We start from the raw sequence: 21,365 nt of genomic DNA, 5'->3' as shown, positions 1-21,365 counted from the left end.
AGTTTGGTTTTGTTTATCCATCTATATGAGCAAATACGCACTGCATAGAAACAACTAAATCATTCTATTCATGCACAACAAAACGTTACCGCTTTCGCCCAAGAGAAAGACAGAAGAATCCAAAAAATGATGCACCGAGCCCCTGTCAGAGCGCAACGACCGTTATTTGTTCAGCACCACCCCTCTAAAAACACAACAAGGCTAACTACTTCCACGGGGTCAAAATGATCTGTATCGCTTACGAGTCCACCTATTTCGTTAGGGATTCGGGTTATGTTCTGTCACAGAGCAGCGCTGGTTCTAGCAGCAGCTGATGCCCTGCAGCTCAATTTAAATGCCTGGTCCAGGGAAACACGAGCACTTCCGGCTGAGTGCCCAACGGCTGGCAGTCCGAGCGCCGCGCGCGCCGCAGTGATGCTGCAGCTGAAGCCGGCCCGCGTGGCGCCATGATGTGAGGAGGGGCGTCCTGGTCCTGGTCCTGTGAGAGACCAGGGAACGAGAGTGCAGGGAACCGCCATTAAAGTGACAGGCCGCCACCTAGAGGTTGCTTTTTGGATAACAGGTGAAGTGACTAACAAACAATTTACTTTTCGTCTTGGTTATGTAGGCTAGGCTAGCTAATTAGCTATTTCATGAAACTAGCATTGGTGTAAAAGTAGTAGAGGAAATAGAGGGAAAACGTGTCCATCCACTATCCGTGGCCGTGCAGGGTCAAGGGGGGCTGAAGCCAGTCCCAGCTGACATAGGGCGAGGCGAGTTTAGGATTCGCTCACATACAACCCAATCCATCGATTGTGCATACAAGGCACGTAGGCCAGGCACAGGGAGATCTCCACCCAAAGACTTGTAGCTACTTAAATATTTACAGTTTATCTGGCTTTTTATATGTAACAATATAGCCAATATAGCCAATTTCTATTCTTCATCAAAGATTAGGCTAAGGTTTTACAAACCATACAAGACTATTCACACCTCCTGAAACATGTGGATTCATTTTCATATTTTGTATAGTGTATTGTAGTAGCCTAATATAGAATAGAATAGAGAATAGAGAATACTTTATTCATCCCTAGCAGGGAAATTCACGTTAGTCCCGTAGCTCACACAACAATGACAAAAAAGATGAACACAAAAATACATTTTAACAAGTGTTATATAAAGCGATTGCAGCAGGAACAAATGATCTCTTAAATCTTTCTGTTCTGCAGGTCAGGGAGATGAGCCTTTTGCTTCGGCTGCTCCTCTGACCTGAGAAGGTTTTGTGTAGAGGGTGTTGGGGGTCACCCAGGATGGTCTTCAACTTACACCCCATCCTCCACTTAACCACAGCCTCTACCAGCTCCGCTCCCTCCCCCATCACAGAGCTACATTTTTTGATGAGCCTGTCTAGTCTGTTCCTGTCCCTGACCTTGATGTTGTTACCCCAGCAGACAATAGCAAAGAATGTAACACTTGCAATGACAGACTGATAAAACATACGCAGCATTACATTACATACATCAAAAGACCTGAGTCTTCTTAAAAAGAAGAGCCTGCTTTGTGTCTTTTTGTACACATCATTTGTGTGTACGGACCAGTCCAGCCTGTCATCAAGGTGTACTCCAAGGTACTTGTATGACTGAACCCTCTCAATGTCCACCCCATCCACAGTCACAGGCCGTAAGGATCTTTTGGACCTGCCAAAGTCAATAATCATTTCTTTGGTCTTTGATGTATTAAGCAACAAGTTGTTCTTGTTGCACCAGACTGTGAACGCCCCCACCAGGTCCCTGTATTCATCTTCCTGTCCCTTCTTCACACATGCCACTATGGCCGTGTCGTCAGAGTACTTCTGAACATGGCAAGATTCAGATGTGGATGTGAAATCTGCAGTGAAAAGTGTGAAGAGGTAAGGTGAGAGCACAGTACCTTGTGGTACTCCTACACTGCTCACCACTGTGTCTGACATGCAATTCCCCAGCCTCACATACTGTGGCCGCTCTGTAAGATAGTTATAGACCCACAAGATGATGGTTGGATCTACACCCATCTTCTCCAGCTTTCCTCTCAGAATACTAGGTTGAATTGTGTCAAAGGCACTGGAAAAGTCTAGAAACAGCAGTCTCACATATCGCCCAGGTTCATCCAGGTAAGAGTAAATCCGATGCAACATGTAGATGATTGCATCGTCCACCCCAATGTTCTCCCGGTATGCAAACTGCAAGGGGTCCACAGAATGCTGTACTTGAGGTCGAAGGTGGCGAAGTAGTAGTCTCTCCAGAGTCTTCATAATATGAGAAGTCAGGGCTACTGGTCTGTAGTCACTGATTCCTGCTGGCCTCGCCACTTTGGGAACCGGCACCAGGCACGAGGTCTTCCAGAGAAGAGGGATCCTACATGACTGCAGGCTCAGGTTGAAGATGGTACGGAGAGGCACAGCCAGCTGGGCAGCACAGTCCTTAAGGAGTCTAGCTGAAACACCATCAGGGCCAGCCGACTTGCCAGGACGCAGTCTCCTCAGTTCTGCCGACACTTCCTCCAGGGAGAGTAGAGTGTCACCGCCATATGGAGCAGGACCGCCAGGTGGAGCAGGACCGCCAGGAGGAGCAGGACCACCGGAAGCAGGACCGCCGGATGGAGCAGGACCGACAGGAGGAGCAGGACCGCCGGAAGCAGGACCGCCGGAAGCAGGACTGCCAGGTGGAGCAGGACCGCTGGCTGGAGCAGGACCACCGGATGGAGCAGGACCGCCAGGAGGAGCAGGACCACCGGAAGCAGGACCGCCAGGTAGAGCAGGACCGCCAGGTAGAGCAGGACCGCCGGCTGGAGAAGGACCACCGGATGGAGCAGGACCGCTGGAAGCAGGACCGCCGGAAACAGGACCGCCAGGAGGAGCAGGACCGCCGACTGGAGCAGGACCACCGGATGGAGCAGGCCATATGGCCATACAATCTTTTTTAGGTTGTAACAGGCTATCAAATGTATGTTTTGCAATTAACATTATAGGCAAATAATCAAATAAATGACTAGTGGCCTGTATGTAGTAGGCTAGATAAGGTCAGTGAATGAGAAAGTTTTGTCAGGAGATGATATCAGATGCAAGATAGGCTATTGGGGAGTGTACTTGGTTTTACACTTGCAGTACATTTCTTTCTTTCTGGCTTTTTGCAGTTCGACCAGCAGATCGTCTCTTGATTTAGCCTAGGATGGTGTCAGTATTAGAAGTTAGTGTAGTGTTAGTAGTGGACAGATGAGCCCACATTTCCTAAAATGTTAAAGCTGTAGATTTATCTGAAGAAATGCTGGTAAAGGTACAACCTCTAAGAAAAGGAAATACAAGTAAAAGAATGAGTGGCCTTTAACTTTGTAAACATCAAATAGAATAGATGAAATACATTTTATTTTTCACTTTATTATTCATTTTGAATATACAATGATTTGTATCTTGTAACATACAAAATTTCAATAAAAATATAACTATTAAAGTAAAATAAGTAAAAACCGTTTTACCAAAATACATGGCATCAAACTTATATTGCAGCCTGAGTTGTGTTAAAGTTCCCCTTCCTGCAGAGATTTTACATTAGACAATGAGACAATGCTGGTAGTTGTTGAGGGGACATTGTCAGTAGGCTACACAGTTGTATGTTTACAGCGTCCTTCATTTTGAGTATTTCATTCAGACAGAACTACAAAAAGAAATATAGAAAGAGAAATACTAACAAAATACCAAAACTATTTCCTTCAATTCCCTTTAAACATAATTCATGCATCATTCTTCTGAATAACGGAGGTACAAAAGCGGTTGTGCATTAACCGTGTTCTTAATTGTGATCTTATTTGATCATGATGGAATACAGGAGTGACAGAATCTGATAACCTGTAGGTGAGGCACCAAAAAAATCCTGACACATTTCCGAACAGGAATCAGTTTGCAAAGTTCGGAGGGGAAACAAAAGAAAACTTTCCTGTTTCTCTACCCATCATAATTTCCTTCATACAATACACTGACAGCAAATCAATACAGAATAGTTGCTACTTATTAAATGAGAAATACTGTCCAAAGAGTTTTGATGCTGATTATGAAGAGCCAGGAGTCAGACTATGTGTCTGGTCCAGAACAGTCTGTTAGTGCTCTGTTGGGATGAGATCTCAAGTATCATGGCCAGGGTGAACGTGATTTACATTTACATTGCACATAATTTAATCAAGAAAAAAAAAGAAAATAAACACAAGAATACAATTAAAGTAGTGATCTTTTAACAGACTATCAACAGCTATCAATAAATAAGAACGCAATTAATATCATCCCAAACACTGAGGTGATATAATGTGATTTCTTCATAGTCATTAGTGAGTTAATCAGTAGACTAGACTGTGATGATAAGGCAGCAACTTTCAGAGATATAAAGGTAACCTTACTACTACTACTATGACTTACTAAGTGCTCCTAAGAATTTGATATTTTCTACATCTTATAAGGGGTAAAATGTAGTATAATTAGATTTTTAATGACTGGATAAGTGAGTAGTAGGCATAGTCCGGTGGGTTGGGGTCAAGGTACACCACAGTATGAAGAGCCACGGTTTCAAAACCACTAAAATGGTCCCGTTACTGCGGTATGAGCTGTTGTGTCTCGCCTCCCTTAAAGGACTGCACTTATTTGAAAGAATTCAATTATCTATTTTATTATTTATTTTAACTTGATACACGTTTACCATGTTCCAAATATTCTATATGTTGTTTAAATAAAAGACTGTGTTCACTGGAAAAGTTGTTTTTTTTTTTTTTTTAAAACCCAGACTTTTCAAAATAACAAATTTTAGTGCTACAACGCAATAATGTGAAACCGTAATATTTTTGCTTAAGGTTATTATACCGTCAAAATCTCTTTCCAGCCCACGCCTAATGAGGAGGCAGAGTGTTTTTGTCATATTGAGGTAGATAATGTTGATGAAGATCTACTGATCCAGCGGGATCACCAAATCCCATTTGGTCAGAATATCCACCTCACCACCTGTTTCTCTCCTTCTTTCTATCTCCCTCAGTGCCTCCATCTCCTCCCCAGATCCTCGTCTGACAAACACATTTTCCAACTTCAACACGCTCTTCGTGGCATTCACTTTCCCCTCCTCTCCTCCCAAGCCTCCTTGCTCTTTGAAGTTCACCGTCTCTGGCAGCAGTAGTTTCCTAGTTTCAGGATCCCAATTAATACAAATAGTTCCCTCCTCCTCCTCCTCCTCCTCCTTATCGTTGTCTGTCTCTCTACTGTTTGCTGTTGCTAGACTCAGAACACAGTCTTTTGGTAAGAAATCTGATGGGACATTGTGGGGATTAGGGATGTAATTGATGTTCTTGGACGCACAAGCAGACAAGAGAGCTATTTTCTCACTTTCACTTTCTTCCTCTACAGCCCCATCTACCTTTCCATCTGTTCTTACTCTGACTTTTCCATCAATCTCCCCTTCCCTGTCTTCCTCTTTTGTTTGATGATTTGGTAATGGAACGTGGATGAGGCCAGCTTGGTTGTTTCTGGTTAGAAATAAACCTGGGCAGTCTTTGTCCACCTCTCCCTTCATTGCTCCCTGCAAAGAGAGTAACGACCCCTGAATTTGGGTCAAAACTGATGCCAGTGCCTGTGCCTGTACTAGTGTGCTCACCTCTCTCTGTGAGTGAATTGGCATGAGTGTTTGCATGGATGCGTGGGGTGACCCCTGTGAGAGATACGACCTTGCCCATGGAGAGTTGTCTCTAGCAGAGTGAATGTCTTTAACTCTCAACTCTTTCTTCTCATAACAGTCTTCCGCTAGACAATTCTGCAGATTATTCCTTACGTCTCCACTGTCCTGCCTCTCTCTTGCCTCCTCTTCTTTGTCATTGATTTTAGGAGCCAATCCAACAAAGCCGTAGTCAACGGACACATTATCAGGCTCTGCAGGTGTTTCAGGACTCTGGGAAGCGTATCCTGGAGGGGGACCTGTGTTGTTTTGCTCGGGGCATGCCGCGTCTGATATGGCAGTGCCAATGCCGGATGGTGAGTTGCTTTCGATGATGAGGATGAGGTTGAGCTTCTCGGGAGGGAAAGAAGTAGGAGTGGTGACAGGAGAGTGAAAGGAATGTTGGTTCTGGAGATTTAATGAGAAAAGGTGTTGCATTCAAAGACTGACAATGATCCTTCTTTATCTTACATGTCATGAAACAGGCTTAAAGGTACATTGTGTAAGAATTACTCCCATCTAGTGGTGCAGTTAGATGGCAGACGGACAACAGCTGCTGCAGGTAACGGCTTAAACAAGCCTCTATGTAAACAAATGGCCCGTCAGCACGAGGCAAAACAATACACATGACAATATGTTGTCATGGTGATGTCGTATTGTTTACCTGACCCACGTTTTACCAGCTTTCTCTGGACTTCTGTGACTAAAATGACATCTGGTTTGTTATCGACGGCCGTTTTTCCGACTGCGCCTGAATGCAGCATTCACGTGCAGTCCTCACAGTCCTCACTGCGTTACCGCGGTGACTTTTCACAGACGCCACCTCGACCTGAGCCGACAGCTCCGGTGTTTCCGCTGAGTTTCCGTGGTTTCCTACCGTCACGCTGCCACTGAAGGTAGTGATGTTCGATACCACAAATTTCCTTTCCGATCCGATACTGAGTAAAATTCAGACTGGTATCGGCGATACCGATCCGATACCGATACTTTGTGCAAATGCACCTAATGTGCCTGGTAAATCTAATAAAATAAAAAAAGTACTGTATTTCAAGTCATAGCTTCCTAAGGATGCAAGACTTCAGAGTAGCCTAACGTATTTATTTTAAACTCTGAACTATATTGAGGTAGTGGCCTCGTTTAGAATATAGCCGAAAATAGTGTTTCAAACACTAAAAAAAGAACATAAGTAAAATAATAAAACCATAAATTAAATAAGAAAATAATAAACAAACATATATTTTTTTTAATTCATGCATTTATAATATTATTCATAATTTTCCCACAGATATTCCAGACTTCATCTTCACTGTTTGTGGCACTGAAATAGCTCCACACCTGACCCCTTTCCGCTCCGCCATTGACTTTGTGAGCAGCTGCATGCCGCTGCGCTTACACGTTACGCACTTAGGTGGAAGAAAAAGTAGTTCCTAGCCTACCAACCGCGTGTCATTTAGACAAGATCTGAATAGTTTAGTTACTTTCCATGTTAATGATATGCATAACCACAAATGACTGAAGTATCAAAAGTATCGATATTTTCATTTGAGTATCGATTCTAGAGCACACAGACCTGGTATCGGAAGTATCGATATTTCAGTATCGATCTGCACATCACTAACTGAAGGTAAAAACATGGCGACACCACATGGCAGCAGCACCGAGCTTACCCGCTCCATGGAGATATGAATGATATGAACGGCTCATTCAGAGCTGAAAGGAACACTTCACTTTGTTGATGGGGGTAATTACTGATGAATGAAAAACGTACTTTTGAACGAAATAATCGATTTTCGTGAATAGATAACAGGAGAACTTATTCAATGTACCTTTAATTATTTGTTCCATACTGTACCACTTAGACACTAGAAATTAAACCAGTTCTTCAACTGGTTCTTTAAAGAGGAACTATAGTAGGCTACGTCCAGGCGCTTTTCCACTGTTTTGCTAACTCTCCTCTCCTTCATGTGCATTTGTTTTCAACGAAGCCGACGAGAAAGCAATCCATGGAGAAGTGTATAATGTTATTTATCATATAGGCTACTCGTTAAAATGTGTATGCTTGTGTAGTCTTATCTGTCATAAACAAGAGATTATGGGTTACGGGGCGCGTTTGTGTCACTGTGCTGCCAAGACAAGAGCTGGGACCCCGGGTCGGAGGCTCTGATCTTGCAGGGTTGCTTTTTGGCCCAGTGGAAGGCAGAGAGCCTCTATTCTCCTTCCTAACAAGTTACAAGTCATTTATTCAACCATCAAAATTAAAGTTAAAATTGAAGCTGTTTAATTAAGGTAAAAATGTAGCATAGTTAAGATAAAACTTCTCTTTTTGTAATTAAATACCCTCTGCATAACCCTAAATCATTACCCTTTTTTTGCAGTAAAGGGATAGTTCACCCAAATTTCACTCATTATCTACTCACCCTCATGTCGACTAAGGGCTGGGAGAAGTTTCAGAGTCATTCGTGCCTTTTTGGAGTTACAGCGGGGCTCCGTGCAGCACTGCATGTCCATATGACGGTGGCGAACGGGTCTCACTTTTCTTCGTCCAAAAAGACACACCAAAAAACATCCAAATACCTCCATAGTGCTCGTCTGTAATGTCCCTCTTGTATTGAAGCCCCGACATGAGAAATTGTTCCGAAAAAAATTAAATAAGTCTATGTTTTAAGCTTGTTTGTAGCGAAGCTCCCAGTGTCTCATTTCACTGCTCTGCCTGTGTCAGTGCAAATCAGGCAAGATTTGCACCATCATATGGCAATGCAGTGCTGCGCGGAGCCCCCTGTAACTCCAAAAAGGCATGGATAACTCAGCCCTTAGTACACATGAGGGTGAGTAGAAAATTAGTCAAATTTGAATTTTGGGTGAACTATCCCTGTAAGCACAAAGATTTGACAAGTTGTGGTTCACTTGCCAGCATGTGCATGAATGTATACACTAAGTACATTACCAGTGTACCAGGGCTCTTCTGTCCTTTTCCCACCAGGTAGTTGTGGAGAAAGTAGCCGACCACCACGAGCACACATATGCACAAAGATGGAACAACAATACCCCAAACTGTGCTCTGCAGCTGGTCAGTCACAGGATCTGGAGGCAGGAATCAGGAACATGTCACACAAACGTGTTTAAAGGTTCATATAGGGAATACTATGTGAGAATCTTCAAAACTACATCAGTAGTTATGTAGAAGATACAGTAAAGCTAAAAACACTATTCAGGGCTCCAGACTGCAACCAAATTTTTAAGAGTAAGACTAATAATTTTTCTACGTCGTACTGGTGCACCTGATGCCCGGGTGAAAACAAATTTATTTCGCAAGTGCATAATCTCTCTGTGTGACCGAACTGATTTACATTTAGAAGGACAGTGGAGTGGGGAGCAGAGCGGCATGTGGGAGGATCAGCGTCCTCCCGTGTTTCAGCTGGGTCGATATAAGGGAGCTTTATTAAAATAAAAAAAAAACAGCCGAACAGCTGACCTGTCACAGTCTCACAGTGCACCCTTCATTAATATAAACTTCAACCTCAAAGCTCTCTGTCCTCAGATGACCAGGTTGTCCATGTTGTCCCTGATGATCACACAAGGACAACATGGAGCTGCTTATGTGGCAGGTGATTGAGTTTTATTAATGTTTACAGCAGGTGTTCAACAAATCAATACTTCTGTGATTGAAGTAGTTAAATAGTAATTCATATCAGAGTTAATATCATAATAGTGTAGTGGCAGGAAAGACCAATTCACCTGTATCAAATATTGTGAATAGGCCTAGAACAACTTCTTGCTTGTGTCTGTTGATTTAAAAAAGTTGAAATATTTCCATGTATGACCCATACTATACTGGGTCACATTAGAAGTCAGCTTGAAGTCAAAGGAAAAATCTTTAGGGTGTTTTTACTGTTCTCAAATGTAAAAATGCGTCACATTGGACCCTCAACATTATTTAAGGGTTAAAAAACATATTATTTACCGGTAAACATTTTTCATTGTGCCCCTAAAGTAGGAACTAACAAATATTAGTGTAGAGCCAAGCAACGTTCAGCTTTTTATGTTATAGACCCTATACCAAAGGAAATTTAGGTTCTCAGGAAAATCGACGATTATCAATTAACCATTAATTGATTGGCGGTCAACCAACTAATGATTAATGAATTAGGCCTAATTGATAATTTGCATCCCTACTCACAACCCAAAGTGACGCCATAGCGGCGTGCATTTAGTGGGACACAAAAATTTGGGTGCACCTAAATTTTGTCTGGAGCCCTGCTATTTTGTAGACTCCAGCAATGTTTCTGTACCTTTAGGTGTGGTTATGCAGTGCCATTCAGAGGACTGGCACAGGACGGGCAGGGAGGCCAAACTTGCCGTGGCACGGAAGCAATACTCTGTTTCATGGTCCATCCGACGATAATTGTATGGATTCGAGACCATTGGGAAATGATGCTAAATAAATACAAGAAAGCAAAAAATAAATAGCATGTCCATGACTGGTTTAGGGGTCCAGAAAAACAGGGTGAGAGCAGGCCTTTTATATACAGTAGCTATTCCAACTCACTATCTGGTTGCGACGGGAATTCTGGATGAACAGGCTGTAAGTCATCTGAGGGTATAATGTTGCCATGGAAATGACTGCTGTGTGGTTTTCAGGCTGATATCTCATAGGTCCCTTCAGAGTGATGATGGCATTGTTGTCCTCTACTTCCACAGAAACCACTGGAGGGCCAAAACTAGCTACACAGGTAGACATACATGGTTTTGTTTTGTTTTTAGTCAATTTAAAATATTTGAAATTGATGTTTCAAAAAGTTTGAATGCCACTTTAACTTACTGTCCGTCTTTGGGTCGAATCGCCTCCCTGTCAAGACCCATTTGGAACTTCCTCTCCTCCCCACAGCACGAACTCTGGCGTAGTATCCCTGCTCCTGATCCCAAGTCTCATTGCTCAGATCACACCATCTCCGCACTATGTCAGTGCACTGGTGCACTGCCCTCCAATGCACCCGGTTTCCTTTACTTCCTTTCACGCTATCTCCATAACTAGTAGAGTGGAAAAACAGGATGTTGTCTGCTCTCAATTGCTGAAGACAGTCTTAATAAAACATGATCCTCAACTTTGACCAGGCAAAGTCTGATCCTGCCTTTAGAGTATTGCACCATAAAATGAACAGATTGAAGACAATAATCGGTTCCAAGTAGCCTACACTTTCATAAAAGAACATATTTTCTATTTTCGAGGTATTTTTCAATTCAACCTTACATTGCATACTGCACTGTGAAGTGTGTGTCTGCCGGTGTGCCATTTCCTGGTAACCACTGCACAAGATTCCTAAGGTTCACTGAGGAGAAGTTGACACTGGTGGGACTGGGAGGAGAGGACGAGACTATGGAGAAACATCAGACATTTGAGAGGGAGACAGATGATCAGCTACATGACATGCAGAGGTCATGTACAATTTTTGGAGTGTAATGTAATTTTGTAGGATGGGTGACTGATCCGTCAACCACTATGTGTTTGTAGTGCCACAAAAATACCAGTAAATTCCTCACATAAAAAGTGCGCTGTAAACTTGTTTGGCAAATGAGTGCCATTTCTGTCCCCATGACAGTTTTTCTCCATTGGTTTGGCTCATTTTTTGAAACCGAAATTACATTCTCTAAACAACATGGACAAATCTCCAAACCACTTGGCACTTGTTCAACAGAATAGTATTTCTCATTCATTGCCAATGTCTTCGTACATCTTTGCAAATAATTAAGTACAGATAGCCTGCAGTTAGCACAATTTCCAAGTGAATAGATCTTGTTGATCTAAACTGATCGTTGATTCTCAGTCTAATGGTTGTTCTCTCCAAAACATGTCAGCCTCATTTCATTCTATAAGTCATCACATGCACAGTAGTCTGTTCAGTTGTCAAAATCAAGAAGATAATCCCAGGATACCATTTATTTACAGCAATGTAGTAGGCTACATATAATTTTCCTTGTTTTTGTTTATGTGTAGCTATATTCTATATTATGCTTTATACATTTTATTTTTACTCTGATGTATGGAAGTTACTTTATGTGTGGATAAAAATGGCTACCTTTCCCTGGTAGTTTGAGTGCAATGTGTGATGTCAAACCTTGGAGGCTGTTACCGTAAAATCTTTTTTTTCCCCCAGTTTTATACACAATTGTATTCTGGAAACTAAATAGACTACAATACTATGTCAATGAAGGACTGGGCTAAGACTGTGAGGTGGACATGAGGGACATTTCAATGGTCCTCTCACTGCCACATGACAAAACAAATAAACATTTTTACTTGTGCTCACACAATGCCAAAGGGATGATGCATTTTGGGGACACTGGCTATTTGTATGAGAAGGACATTTAGTTTTGACGCGAGTGAACTGTTTTGAGAGAGATATGCGCCTTTGCAAGTGATGGTGTTGTGCCAAATGATCTTAGAGTTTTGAGAATGTAGGCTATATTCTGTTTCGAAAAATGAGCCATACCAATGAAAAAACTGTAAATGTAGCCACACACACGGTTTCGTTACTCACAAATGGAAACAAAATATCCTGAAACAACTTCACGACATAAGCGTGACGTGCCCAAGAAAGAAAAAGAAAGAAAAAGCAGTTTTCTGCTGTCATACTGTACCTGTGTGGTGAAGGACACCCAGGTTAAAAACAATCAACACTGTCCACATCTCTGAGCGGAGGGTGTCGTGTCCCACTGTCCCCTGCTAGTCGGCTTCACCTGTCATCAGACCGTAGGCTACAAGTCCCCCAAGACCAACCAAGACTGCTTTTAACAACACACATGCCGAGAAACACAAAGAGGAAGTAAATAAAGACAATTAGCTCCGCGCCACCGGTAAAAACAATGATTTCTGCTCAGAGTGAGATTTTCCGGTGAAACAGGTTTCCGTGAATGACGAAGGAATGTGACCTCACTTGTTTGTGAACATTGCACCTGTGCCGTACCGTGTGCGCGCGTGCGTGTGTGTGAAGGTGGTGGCCTACCTTCAGGATATGAAAAACATGATGAGAACCAATTCACGGTCCAAGACCTTTTTGAGTGATTTAAAGCGTCAACAAAATCTTATTAGTGTATTTGACTCAATTCCTTAAGGAAGGCTTAGCAGACCGAACAATGTTTAGACCTTTTTATAATATAAAAAGGTCTAAACATTGTGTTATTGTTGTTGTGGTTTTAGACCACTATAGACTGTACTTGTAATGTCACAGCACCACCTACTGGTAACTCCAGTGTTACAACACAATACATGACAGCAAGTCCAGTTGCATTGGAGGCATCAGACAGTATTGGTTATAGCCGCCTACTGTGCCAAAGGTGAACACAAATGGCACAGTTTTTGCAGGAAGTGTTACTTGTTCCAGCTTCTAGTTCCATATCCACTCCACTGTGTGAAAAACACAGGCCAAAAACACGAGATCATGTGATTAAAAAAAGAAACAAAACAAAACTTGTAAACAAATGTAGATTTGATTCTCACATAAAGGATATCTCATGTAAAGGATAAGATCTGAAATAAGTCTTCAGTCAGTTTATTTAAATAAGACTTTATTTTGTGTGCATTGACAGTTGACAGAGTTTAAACTAACATGACATGATTCCAGGAGAGTGAGGTAGTGCCAAGGTTTGGAACCAGTCGTCAGGTATGTCCATTCCTGTTAAAAACATTTTAGACTTTAGCTGCACTACAAAGAGACAATAAATCAAAATGTGTCATAAAAATTATATATATATATATATTTATTTATTTTTTAAAAAAAAAAAAGCAATACAGGCCAAAGTTGTATTTAAAAAAATTAAATACAAGGGTACAAACTGTTGACTATACCATCACACAGTAGGACTCATACTTTCCCCATGGGCTTTAATATTTCTCATTATACATGCCGGTAGGTGTAACTCACCAGTGGCAATCAGCTTCCTCATGGCAGGAGCAGTACCCAATCACCATATTCACATGGTACTGTTCATGACCAGATGAACTTGGGACGATGTAGTTATTTTGATCCTCCTGTATCAACGGTGAAAGTTGTGAAAGAAATTGATACAGTAGCCTACAGGCTTACAGAGGAGTATAGATCAAAGTTGAGCAATAGAAAACCAGAGGGAGGTGAGGTTCGTAGAAATACACGTAAATTACCATTAATATGGCCATTATATTTCTGTTGTTTATCCAGTCATCTTCTGAACTTTCTTTAACCTAAAAGACAGTTGGATATAAGTGGAGTTGTGCTCTAGCACAACTGTGGTAACTTGTCCACAGGAAACGTGTGTGGATCCTGAAGAGTGCCGGAATGCTGGGACCCCTGAGGTAAATCCATAGACTGTAAAAATAATCTTTAAGCAATATTTTTGTAATAAGTACGTTTGAAAATATTGGTATATTTAGATGTTATCATTTACTGCAAAATGTGTACTTTGAAGGTGTTTTACAGAAGGGCACGAATGGAACAACACAACAGGTATTTCATATTTTTACAAAAGCAACCATGTGTCACTGCATTTTACCCTGATGAACAGTCTCAATACTCATGTACTACACAGACCCATCAATTTGCTCCACTCTACTCGGTTCTGCTCATTCTTTGCTCCTAACTGCTCCAACAACAACTTTTATCACGCTCTGCTCACTCACTCTTTTGTCCGCTCCACAGAAAAAGAGAGAAAAGAACAAAAGGAGCATTGTACAGTTAAACCCTAACCTGGCATCATCGTAGTCCATTATGAGTTCTGTTTCGCTTCTCTTCCCTTACATAATCTGAACAGTAGGCTAATTGAATCAATTAAATATTTTTCAGTGAATTTTAAGCAGGATAAAGCGGGAGATAAATTTCCGCTCTATTTTGTTTTCGTCCGCTGCCTGTTCCATACAAAATCTTGCCAGTCAAGCTCTGCTCTCACATGCTCTGCTGAGAACAAATACCAGAAAACACCAGATCAATTCATTAAAATACCAGTATTTAGCAAAAATGTTTTGCTTGAAAAGATTTTTGAAGTATGTTTTTGAAGGGCCTAAAGATGTAATGTTGACATTAAAAGAGGGGGTGATGGGGGGGATCAGATTTTTTTTTAGGAGTCCTGCTGATGACTTTGTCATTGATTCTGCTGAGGATGGGGAAGAGAATGAGGACGCTGTTATTGCATTACCTGTTAACATGTCAATTCTATACGTCTTAAGACGTCAGCATTTTGTTAGTTAACAGTAATAAACTACAAGAGATTGTGATTTGTTTGTTTATTTAATCATTTCTTCAGCTCCGCCAACACAAATAGTTCTGTAACTGGAAGGGAGACAAGGCTGTTGCCAGGAACATGCTACTAGTGGCCCCTTCTCCACCGAGCTGGTTCCAGTGCTGGTTCAGAGCCAGTGCCTCCGATATAGAGACGTTATCGCTACGGTATGGATACGCAGTGTTCAGTCTCTGTCGTTCAGGTGTGTAAAGAGTTCAGGCGGAGTCAGAGCAGCCTTGTAAACTGTTTATTCAGTCAGGATCATTCGTGTGGTGGTTTAACAGATCGATGCGATGGAGGAACCCTCTTTTTTAAATATGTCCGTCGCCTGCTCACATGTATGTCCACGTTACAAAACACAGAGGGTGATAATAAACATTTCGTCAACACCTACTCCCTAACGGAGAACACAGTGATGAGCTCACACAGTTATGGATGGAAGATCAACACAGCAGATATGTCGTCTTTAAACCACAAAAACTGGTCGTACTGGGGAGGGGAGGGGGGGTTGTTTCTCAGGTGGGGTTTGCAGGACCCCGTACTTCAAAGTACATGAGACTGGAATTTCCTTACAGAGCTGTGGCCGCGCCTCCCATCTTTCACCTGACGCCTCAGGTTAGATGCCGAACTCTTTCCTCTCCAAAGGCACATTTTTTTTTGGACTTCCTCTGATCGTGGGTCACGACCTTTCCCATGCGCTACGATTCGGTCTCTGGTGTTCTTCCTCACAGACACCCAGCTCTGAACATCTGCGGTTGTGTTCGTACTCAGGGTGAATGAGTGATGTGATGATCTCTGCAGCACTGACTAGAACGTCCACACAAAGGAACAAATAACGTTGGGGTAGAGGGGGTTGGGGTGTTATCATACAAGGTGGACAGAGGTATTTACTGACTCTTCACTGAGGTGGTTCACACGCAATGAAAATCACATTATTTTGTTTCTATCATTTCATCAGAGACGTGCAAGTTAAAGCAATCCTCAATACATTACAAAAGAAACAGAATTACCCTGATAACAAAGATCGAAAAAACAGCAAAGGTTGCTATTAAACTCTACTAAAATCTACAGTAAAAATAAGAAAATAAAGGCACATGTACAGCGGCAAATCATCCGTCTTTTTTCTTTTTGTGTTTTCGCTTCGTGTGTTGTGTTGGTGTGAGAAGCCGGCAGCAGCAGTGTGACATTGTGCAGTTGGTTGCTGCCCCCACTTCTCTCTCTTCTCTCGTTAAAGATGGCTTCTCGTCGGCCTTCACTGGTCTGCCGCCGTGACGAGCTCGAACCACTGCCGGAGCGCGTCGCTCAGGGTCTCGGGCAGGGCGTTGACGTCACGCAGGATGACGTAGAAGGGGAAGGGGAACTCGTCCATGTAGGAGCGGATCTCCGGCAGCTCCCCGGGCCCCTTGAATATGGGCACCTTGATGTCCAGGATGGAGTCCTGCAGCAGAGCACAGCACCGCCGGGTTAGTCTCAAGTCAAGTCACAGTTGATTTATAAAGCACATTTAAAAACAACCTCAACTGACCAAAGTGCACGGTACAGTTATAATAAATACAATATACAGTAGTTAATCATGGACAATATAGTAAAAAATAAAACAATAGTAAGAACTCCATTTAAAATGAATTTAGCATGAAAGATTAAGTAAAAAAGAGAGAGCCAAGAGAGAAGCCATTCAGGTCACACGCTGCCGTTCTCACCCGTGAGTTGGGGTTGTCCAGCACCACAAACATGACGAAGATGTTGGCGCTGCGTGCCGCTCGCACCGCCGCCATCACCCGCTCCTTCCCCTCAAGGAACAGCCCCCGGCCGTCGGAAACCACCACCAGCAGCTGAGCCGTTTCTGTGGAGGGAGGCCAGAGGCCAGAGGTCAGAGGGCCAGTCAAGCATGAAGTAGATTAGCATAAACTACAGTTTTCCACAGCTCATTCTTATTGATGGCTGCTCTGGTGCACTGGATGGGCATTGGGCAAGCAATTGACCAATTAAGAACAAGGACGTGATCTTTCTGTATCACTCCTGACCTGGTTTTACCAATTTCAACTGCTGCTGGGTTTGCATTTTGAGTCTTTGTCCATTTTGTCATTTTTTTGTTTATTTTATGGTTTTATCTGGACAACTATGTGCAGGTGCTGAATTCACACCATACACAGAGCTAAACTAGCAATAATTCAAAGTAAAGATAGTTTTTTCCCTGCTGGGAACCAATGTATAAATTTGGGTGCTATTTGAAACCCCATATACAGAGGCTATAATCCTCCATCACTGGAGCTGGCCCGTTCGAATCCCACGGTGGCCCTTTGCTTGCCTATCAATTAAAGGCAAAAAGCCCCCAAAAATACTAATAAAAGAAAAAAAAGAATCAAAAATAAATAAAAACAGATACAACATGTGTGTGAGTGTGTGCTTGCATGTGTGTGGTTACCTGAGTTTATAGATCCTGGAATCTGCTGCCGAGCTGCGAGAAACATTTTGGTTGAAGTCTCCATGAACTGCAGAGGAGAGAGATGAACTGATCAGTCTGACAGGAGGAGTCACAGCACATGTCTAACATGTCTAACACAGCCTCAAAGCAATTCAGATGAAATTATAAGAAACAGAACTGAACTAATTTTGTGACTGTTTCAACTCACACTGGAGTGTTGTTGACAGAGTTTTTATCTAAATCTGGATTTCTATGATCTACTCTCATTGACAATATGAAGCGTTCACATGGTCTGTGTATTAGTCCTATCTGAAGTAAAACAGTTTTACAGCTGGTTTGGATCAGTGTTTGTGATCTGACAGTAACACCTGGAAAGATCCTCGTAGATACAACCTACACTAGGCAACCTAGGTCTTGATACATGTCTTTAAACATGTTATGAGATGGTAACAGTGGACTGTTCCTTTGTTTAATCTCTCACATCTTAAAGGGATAGTTCAATATTTTGGCAAATTGGCCCATTGCCATAATTCCTATAGTCATAGGAGTAGGCTATTTTTAGAACTGCTCAGAGCTACGCTACGGAGGGTCATGGAATTTCTTGATTTCGGTAACGAACATACTCCTAAAACTACAGGGATTATGGCAATTGGCCAATTTGCCAAAATGTTGAACTATTCCTCTCATTACATTTGTGACCTAAAGCAGCGTACTTTAGGAATCAGGAATGAAACATAAGTTTGCTAGAAATGATTGACCCGTAGGACCAGCTCCTCCTGCAGTGTCTTAAACACAGAACCCTGTGCTGCACATCACAAACACTGTGTTCAGGGGTTCACAGTGGAGAGCTGTGGTGGTGGAGGAGTCACCTGTGCTATCCTGGTCTTCTTCTGCTGGAACTGACAGAGTCTGAGGATCCGAGCGCCGGACTCGTCGGTGAACTGCTGCTGGAAGGGGTGGAGCAGCTGCACCTGCTCGCCAAAACTACACACAGCAGCAGACAGGAGGCGTGTCAACACATGGGTACAGACAACATACACTACACAATTCAGTGTCTTCACCTTTTCTCCTGTCACTATTGTGATTCTTTTTGTGTTGAGGTCTTGGTGTTTGTCACATGGCTCCATAGTTCTCCATGTTTTTTAGCACAGTTACATCAATATTGTGTATTCTCACCTGCACACAGACACCTGTCCAACCTCCAGCAGAGTGAGAGCATTGATGATCACTGACAGGGACTCAAACGCCAGCTGCAACACACACACACACACACACACACACACACACACACAAAGCAGCTCATGTGTTAAGATGTTCACTGACTTTAAGGCGATTTTAGATGAGGTGAGACAGCGGGACAGTGTTACCTGTTTGGAGTGGTTGTCCACCATGCTGGACGAATCGTCCACAGCCAGACAGATGTGGTACTCCCTCTTGCTGGGCTTGGTCCTCCTCAGCCAGATCTTGTCTTTGCGAAACTGGCTAGCGATGTAGGGGATCACCTTCCTCATGTTCAGACGCTTCCCCGTGCGGTAGTCGCCTCTGTGGAGCGACAACGCAAAACCGTCAGCTCAGACTCTCACACGTTAACCACACTGTGTATGATCGTCATATTAGGATTGTTGGTGATTTGTTTGAGGATGAAAAATTGTTATCTCAACATTTTTATGGATACCTCCAGGCTGGACAATTTATTAACAGCCTAGGTCTCCCTGAAGCCCAGCCAACAGCCCCGGTTATTGACTCATTCTTGTCACCATAACAGGAGAATTATTTCCTATTTCTATGGAAAATTACAGTCCCTCACTTCATGTAACACTGACAAAATGTAATGTTTATGGAACAGGGACTTGGCAACTGAGTTTGGAGAGGAAGCATGGTCCGATCCAATAGCATCAGTAGGTAAGATGTTTGTGTACATCTTACCTACTGATTACATGCACGATCTGATATCACCAAGTAAACAACAGCCCAGGACTAACCCCAACCCTAAACCTAACCAGTTGGTTATAACAGCGCTCCTGGGCTGTTAATTACTTGGTGATATCAGATCATGCTGATTACAACACATGCCCCAATCTCTGAATACTTTCCATCCTGAGATCTCTCCCCTCTGAGGTATTCTGAGGTATGAGTGGTACAACAGAGGCTGCTGCAGTGTGGCTTGGCACCCTCCTCCCTTGCACTTCTGTATCTCCCTAATGTTCCTTCCTGGGTATTGATTTTGTTTCATTGATTTGGCTGCATAGTTCCTGATCCATGTGTAATTTCTAAACTGTGAACTGTGTGTTTCTAAGAACTATCTCTGTAAGGTCCAATATAGTGTGGTTACACTTTCATTTGTTTCTTTTATGCCATTGTGTTTATGTGATATAATTAAAGGTAGCATTGCTGTCATTTATGTCCACTGTTCTGTGTCTCCTTTAACAAATAATAAAATACAGGAGAAAAAGCACACTGTGCTGCTGTAGTATCAACAGTTTCTCCTGAGGCCACAACACAGTGCGCCTCAGTCTCCTGATCAGAGGAGACAACATCAGGATGGGAGCTAACTAAAAATTCATGCAGCTTTCACTACATACAGTCAACATACAGAAGCTTCATACCTTCACTTCAACACTTTATCATGTTGTAGATTCAATTGTAAACAGGTAAATTGACATTTTCAGTCTTCAACCCCCAACACATAATAAGAAAACATGTTTTTAGAAATGTTTAAAGATGTAATCTCAATCTCAAATGTCTTTCTTTAGATTCCCTTCATTGATAGGACAGTGTAGAGAGACAGGAAAGCAGGGAAAGAAACTCAGTCTCAAATTTCTAAATCTCATTCACAAATTTTTGAAAATGCCTCCTTATTGGGAGGTTTGTGTTTCGCACTGACAGAACGTGTGACCTTGAAACTGATGGGCAAATCTGATCATTCGAGTTAAACTTTTGACACAATCACGTAAAAATGTCTGAGTGCGTTGACTGTGGTGGTGTGTGGTGCACTGACTTGAGTTTGGAGGCCTGTGTGGGCTCCAGGATGAGGCGGAGCTGCTCACACAGCTGCTGGGACAGAGCCGAGGTCAGGGTCTGGTACTGATGCCACATGGACGACGCAGCAGCCTCCTGGACACAGACAAGGACACGTTGTCACGGGTTACAAGAGACAGAGTTAGAGACACTAACACGGATATCACAGGTGATTGATAACAATTAGGTCACATTAGCTAGCACTGGTACTGTATCTTTATGGAGCAGTGTGTGTTGTCACCTCCTCCTGAGTTCCTGGAGCCAGTTTGTGCCAGGACTCCAGCTGTAGCTCCATCTCCCTCCTGACCTCATCTGGGTCTCTTTCAGCTTCCTGCAAACACACACACACACACACACACACACACACACACACACACACACACACACACACACACACACACACACACACACACACACACACACACACACACACACACACACACACACACACACACACACACACACACACACACACACACACACACACACACACACAGTACAGCTGAAGAACCGAATTATGGCCTTAATCCGTCTCTAACTGGACTACTAAAGTGCATGTAAACACCGACTAAAACGCCCAGATAATGGAGTCGGAAACCGATTTTCTTCCACATGTATTCACCTACAGTATGTATATATATGTATGTATGTATGTATGTATGTGTGTATGTGTGTATATATATATTTATATATATATATATATACACAGTATATGTATATATTCAGGGATGGTAGTTGAAAACTTTAAGGCAGACAAGTTTCCATCAACTATTCAATTTTCCCTGTTGCATGTAGAATGGGACATGGTCAGAATTCCGAGGAGACACCCAACTCGAGCTATGAGCATAGCTCGACTTTGCTGTACATGTAAACACACACATACACACGGTCTCCTCCAGAGCTCTCTGTTTTTTACAAATCAACAGTGAGGACAGAGGCTGCAGCTACAACGCGCCATCTCTGACTGTCAGTGGACGGAC

General features: G+C 42.6%; 2 protein-coding genes across 3 annotated transcripts in view; both read right to left on the bottom strand.

Moving 5' to 3' along the window:
• Positions 1–4,805: 4,805 nt before the first annotated feature.
• Positions 4,806–12,466, bottom strand: LOC146961973 (uncharacterized). Its single transcript, XM_085771192.1, has 7 exons — positions 12,333–12,466; positions 10,945–11,068; positions 10,516–10,724; positions 10,243–10,418; positions 9,986–10,130; positions 8,641–8,777; positions 4,806–6,104 (listed from the first exon to the last, which is right to left on the bottom strand). The coding sequence occupies exons 1-7, from the start codon at positions 12,379–12,381 to the stop codon at positions 4,941–4,943; spliced, it is 2,004 nt and encodes a 667-aa protein (XP_085627318.1). The 5' UTR covers positions 12,382–12,466; the 3' UTR covers positions 4,806–4,940.
• A 2,707-nt stretch (positions 12,467–15,173) lies between these two features.
• mdn1 (midasin AAA ATPase 1) overlaps positions 15,174–21,365 on the bottom strand; it is a 63,279-nt gene continuing 57,087 nt past the window's right edge. For both annotated transcript variants that reach the window (XM_085771125.1, XM_085771126.1), the window contains exons 95-102: positions 20,627–20,716; positions 20,366–20,481; positions 18,735–18,909; positions 18,544–18,617; positions 18,237–18,351; positions 17,368–17,434; positions 16,643–16,785; positions 15,174–16,380 (exon numbers count right to left, since the gene is read on the bottom strand). In XM_085771125.1, coding sequence (XP_085627251.1) covers positions 16,195–16,380; positions 16,643–16,785; positions 17,368–17,434; positions 18,237–18,351; positions 18,544–18,617; positions 18,735–18,909; positions 20,366–20,481; positions 20,627–20,716 — 966 coding nt within the window. In that variant the 3' untranslated portion in view covers positions 15,174–16,194. The remainder of the gene's footprint in view (positions 16,381–16,642; positions 16,786–17,367; positions 17,435–18,236; positions 18,352–18,543; positions 18,618–18,734; positions 18,910–20,365; positions 20,482–20,626; positions 20,717–21,365) is intronic.

This window comes from Trachurus japonicus, chromosome 24 (assembly GCF_045865225.1).
Source record: "Trachurus japonicus isolate A0001 chromosome 24, Traja_1.0".
Classification (NCBI taxonomy): domain Eukaryota; kingdom Metazoa; phylum Chordata; class Actinopteri; order Carangiformes; family Carangidae; genus Trachurus; species Trachurus japonicus.
The sequence above is the reverse complement of the archived record's forward strand: the minus strand, read 5'-3'. Positions and strand labels throughout refer to the sequence as shown.

Excerpts from the sequence above, each read along its gene's own strand:
- LOC146961973 (XM_085771192.1), bottom strand. The coding sequence starts at position 12,381 with ATGTGGACAGTGTTGATTGTTTTTAACCTGGGTGTCCTTCACCACACA. Across the intron at positions 11,069-12,332 it reads GGGTGTCCTTCACCACACAG|TCTCGTCCTCTCCTCCCAGT; the intron begins GTACAGTATGAC and ends GTTTCTCCATAG. Across the intron at positions 10,419-10,515 it reads ATTCGACCCAAAGACGGACA|CTAGTTTTGGCCCTCCAGTG; the intron begins GTAAGTTAAAGT and ends CTACCTGTGTAG.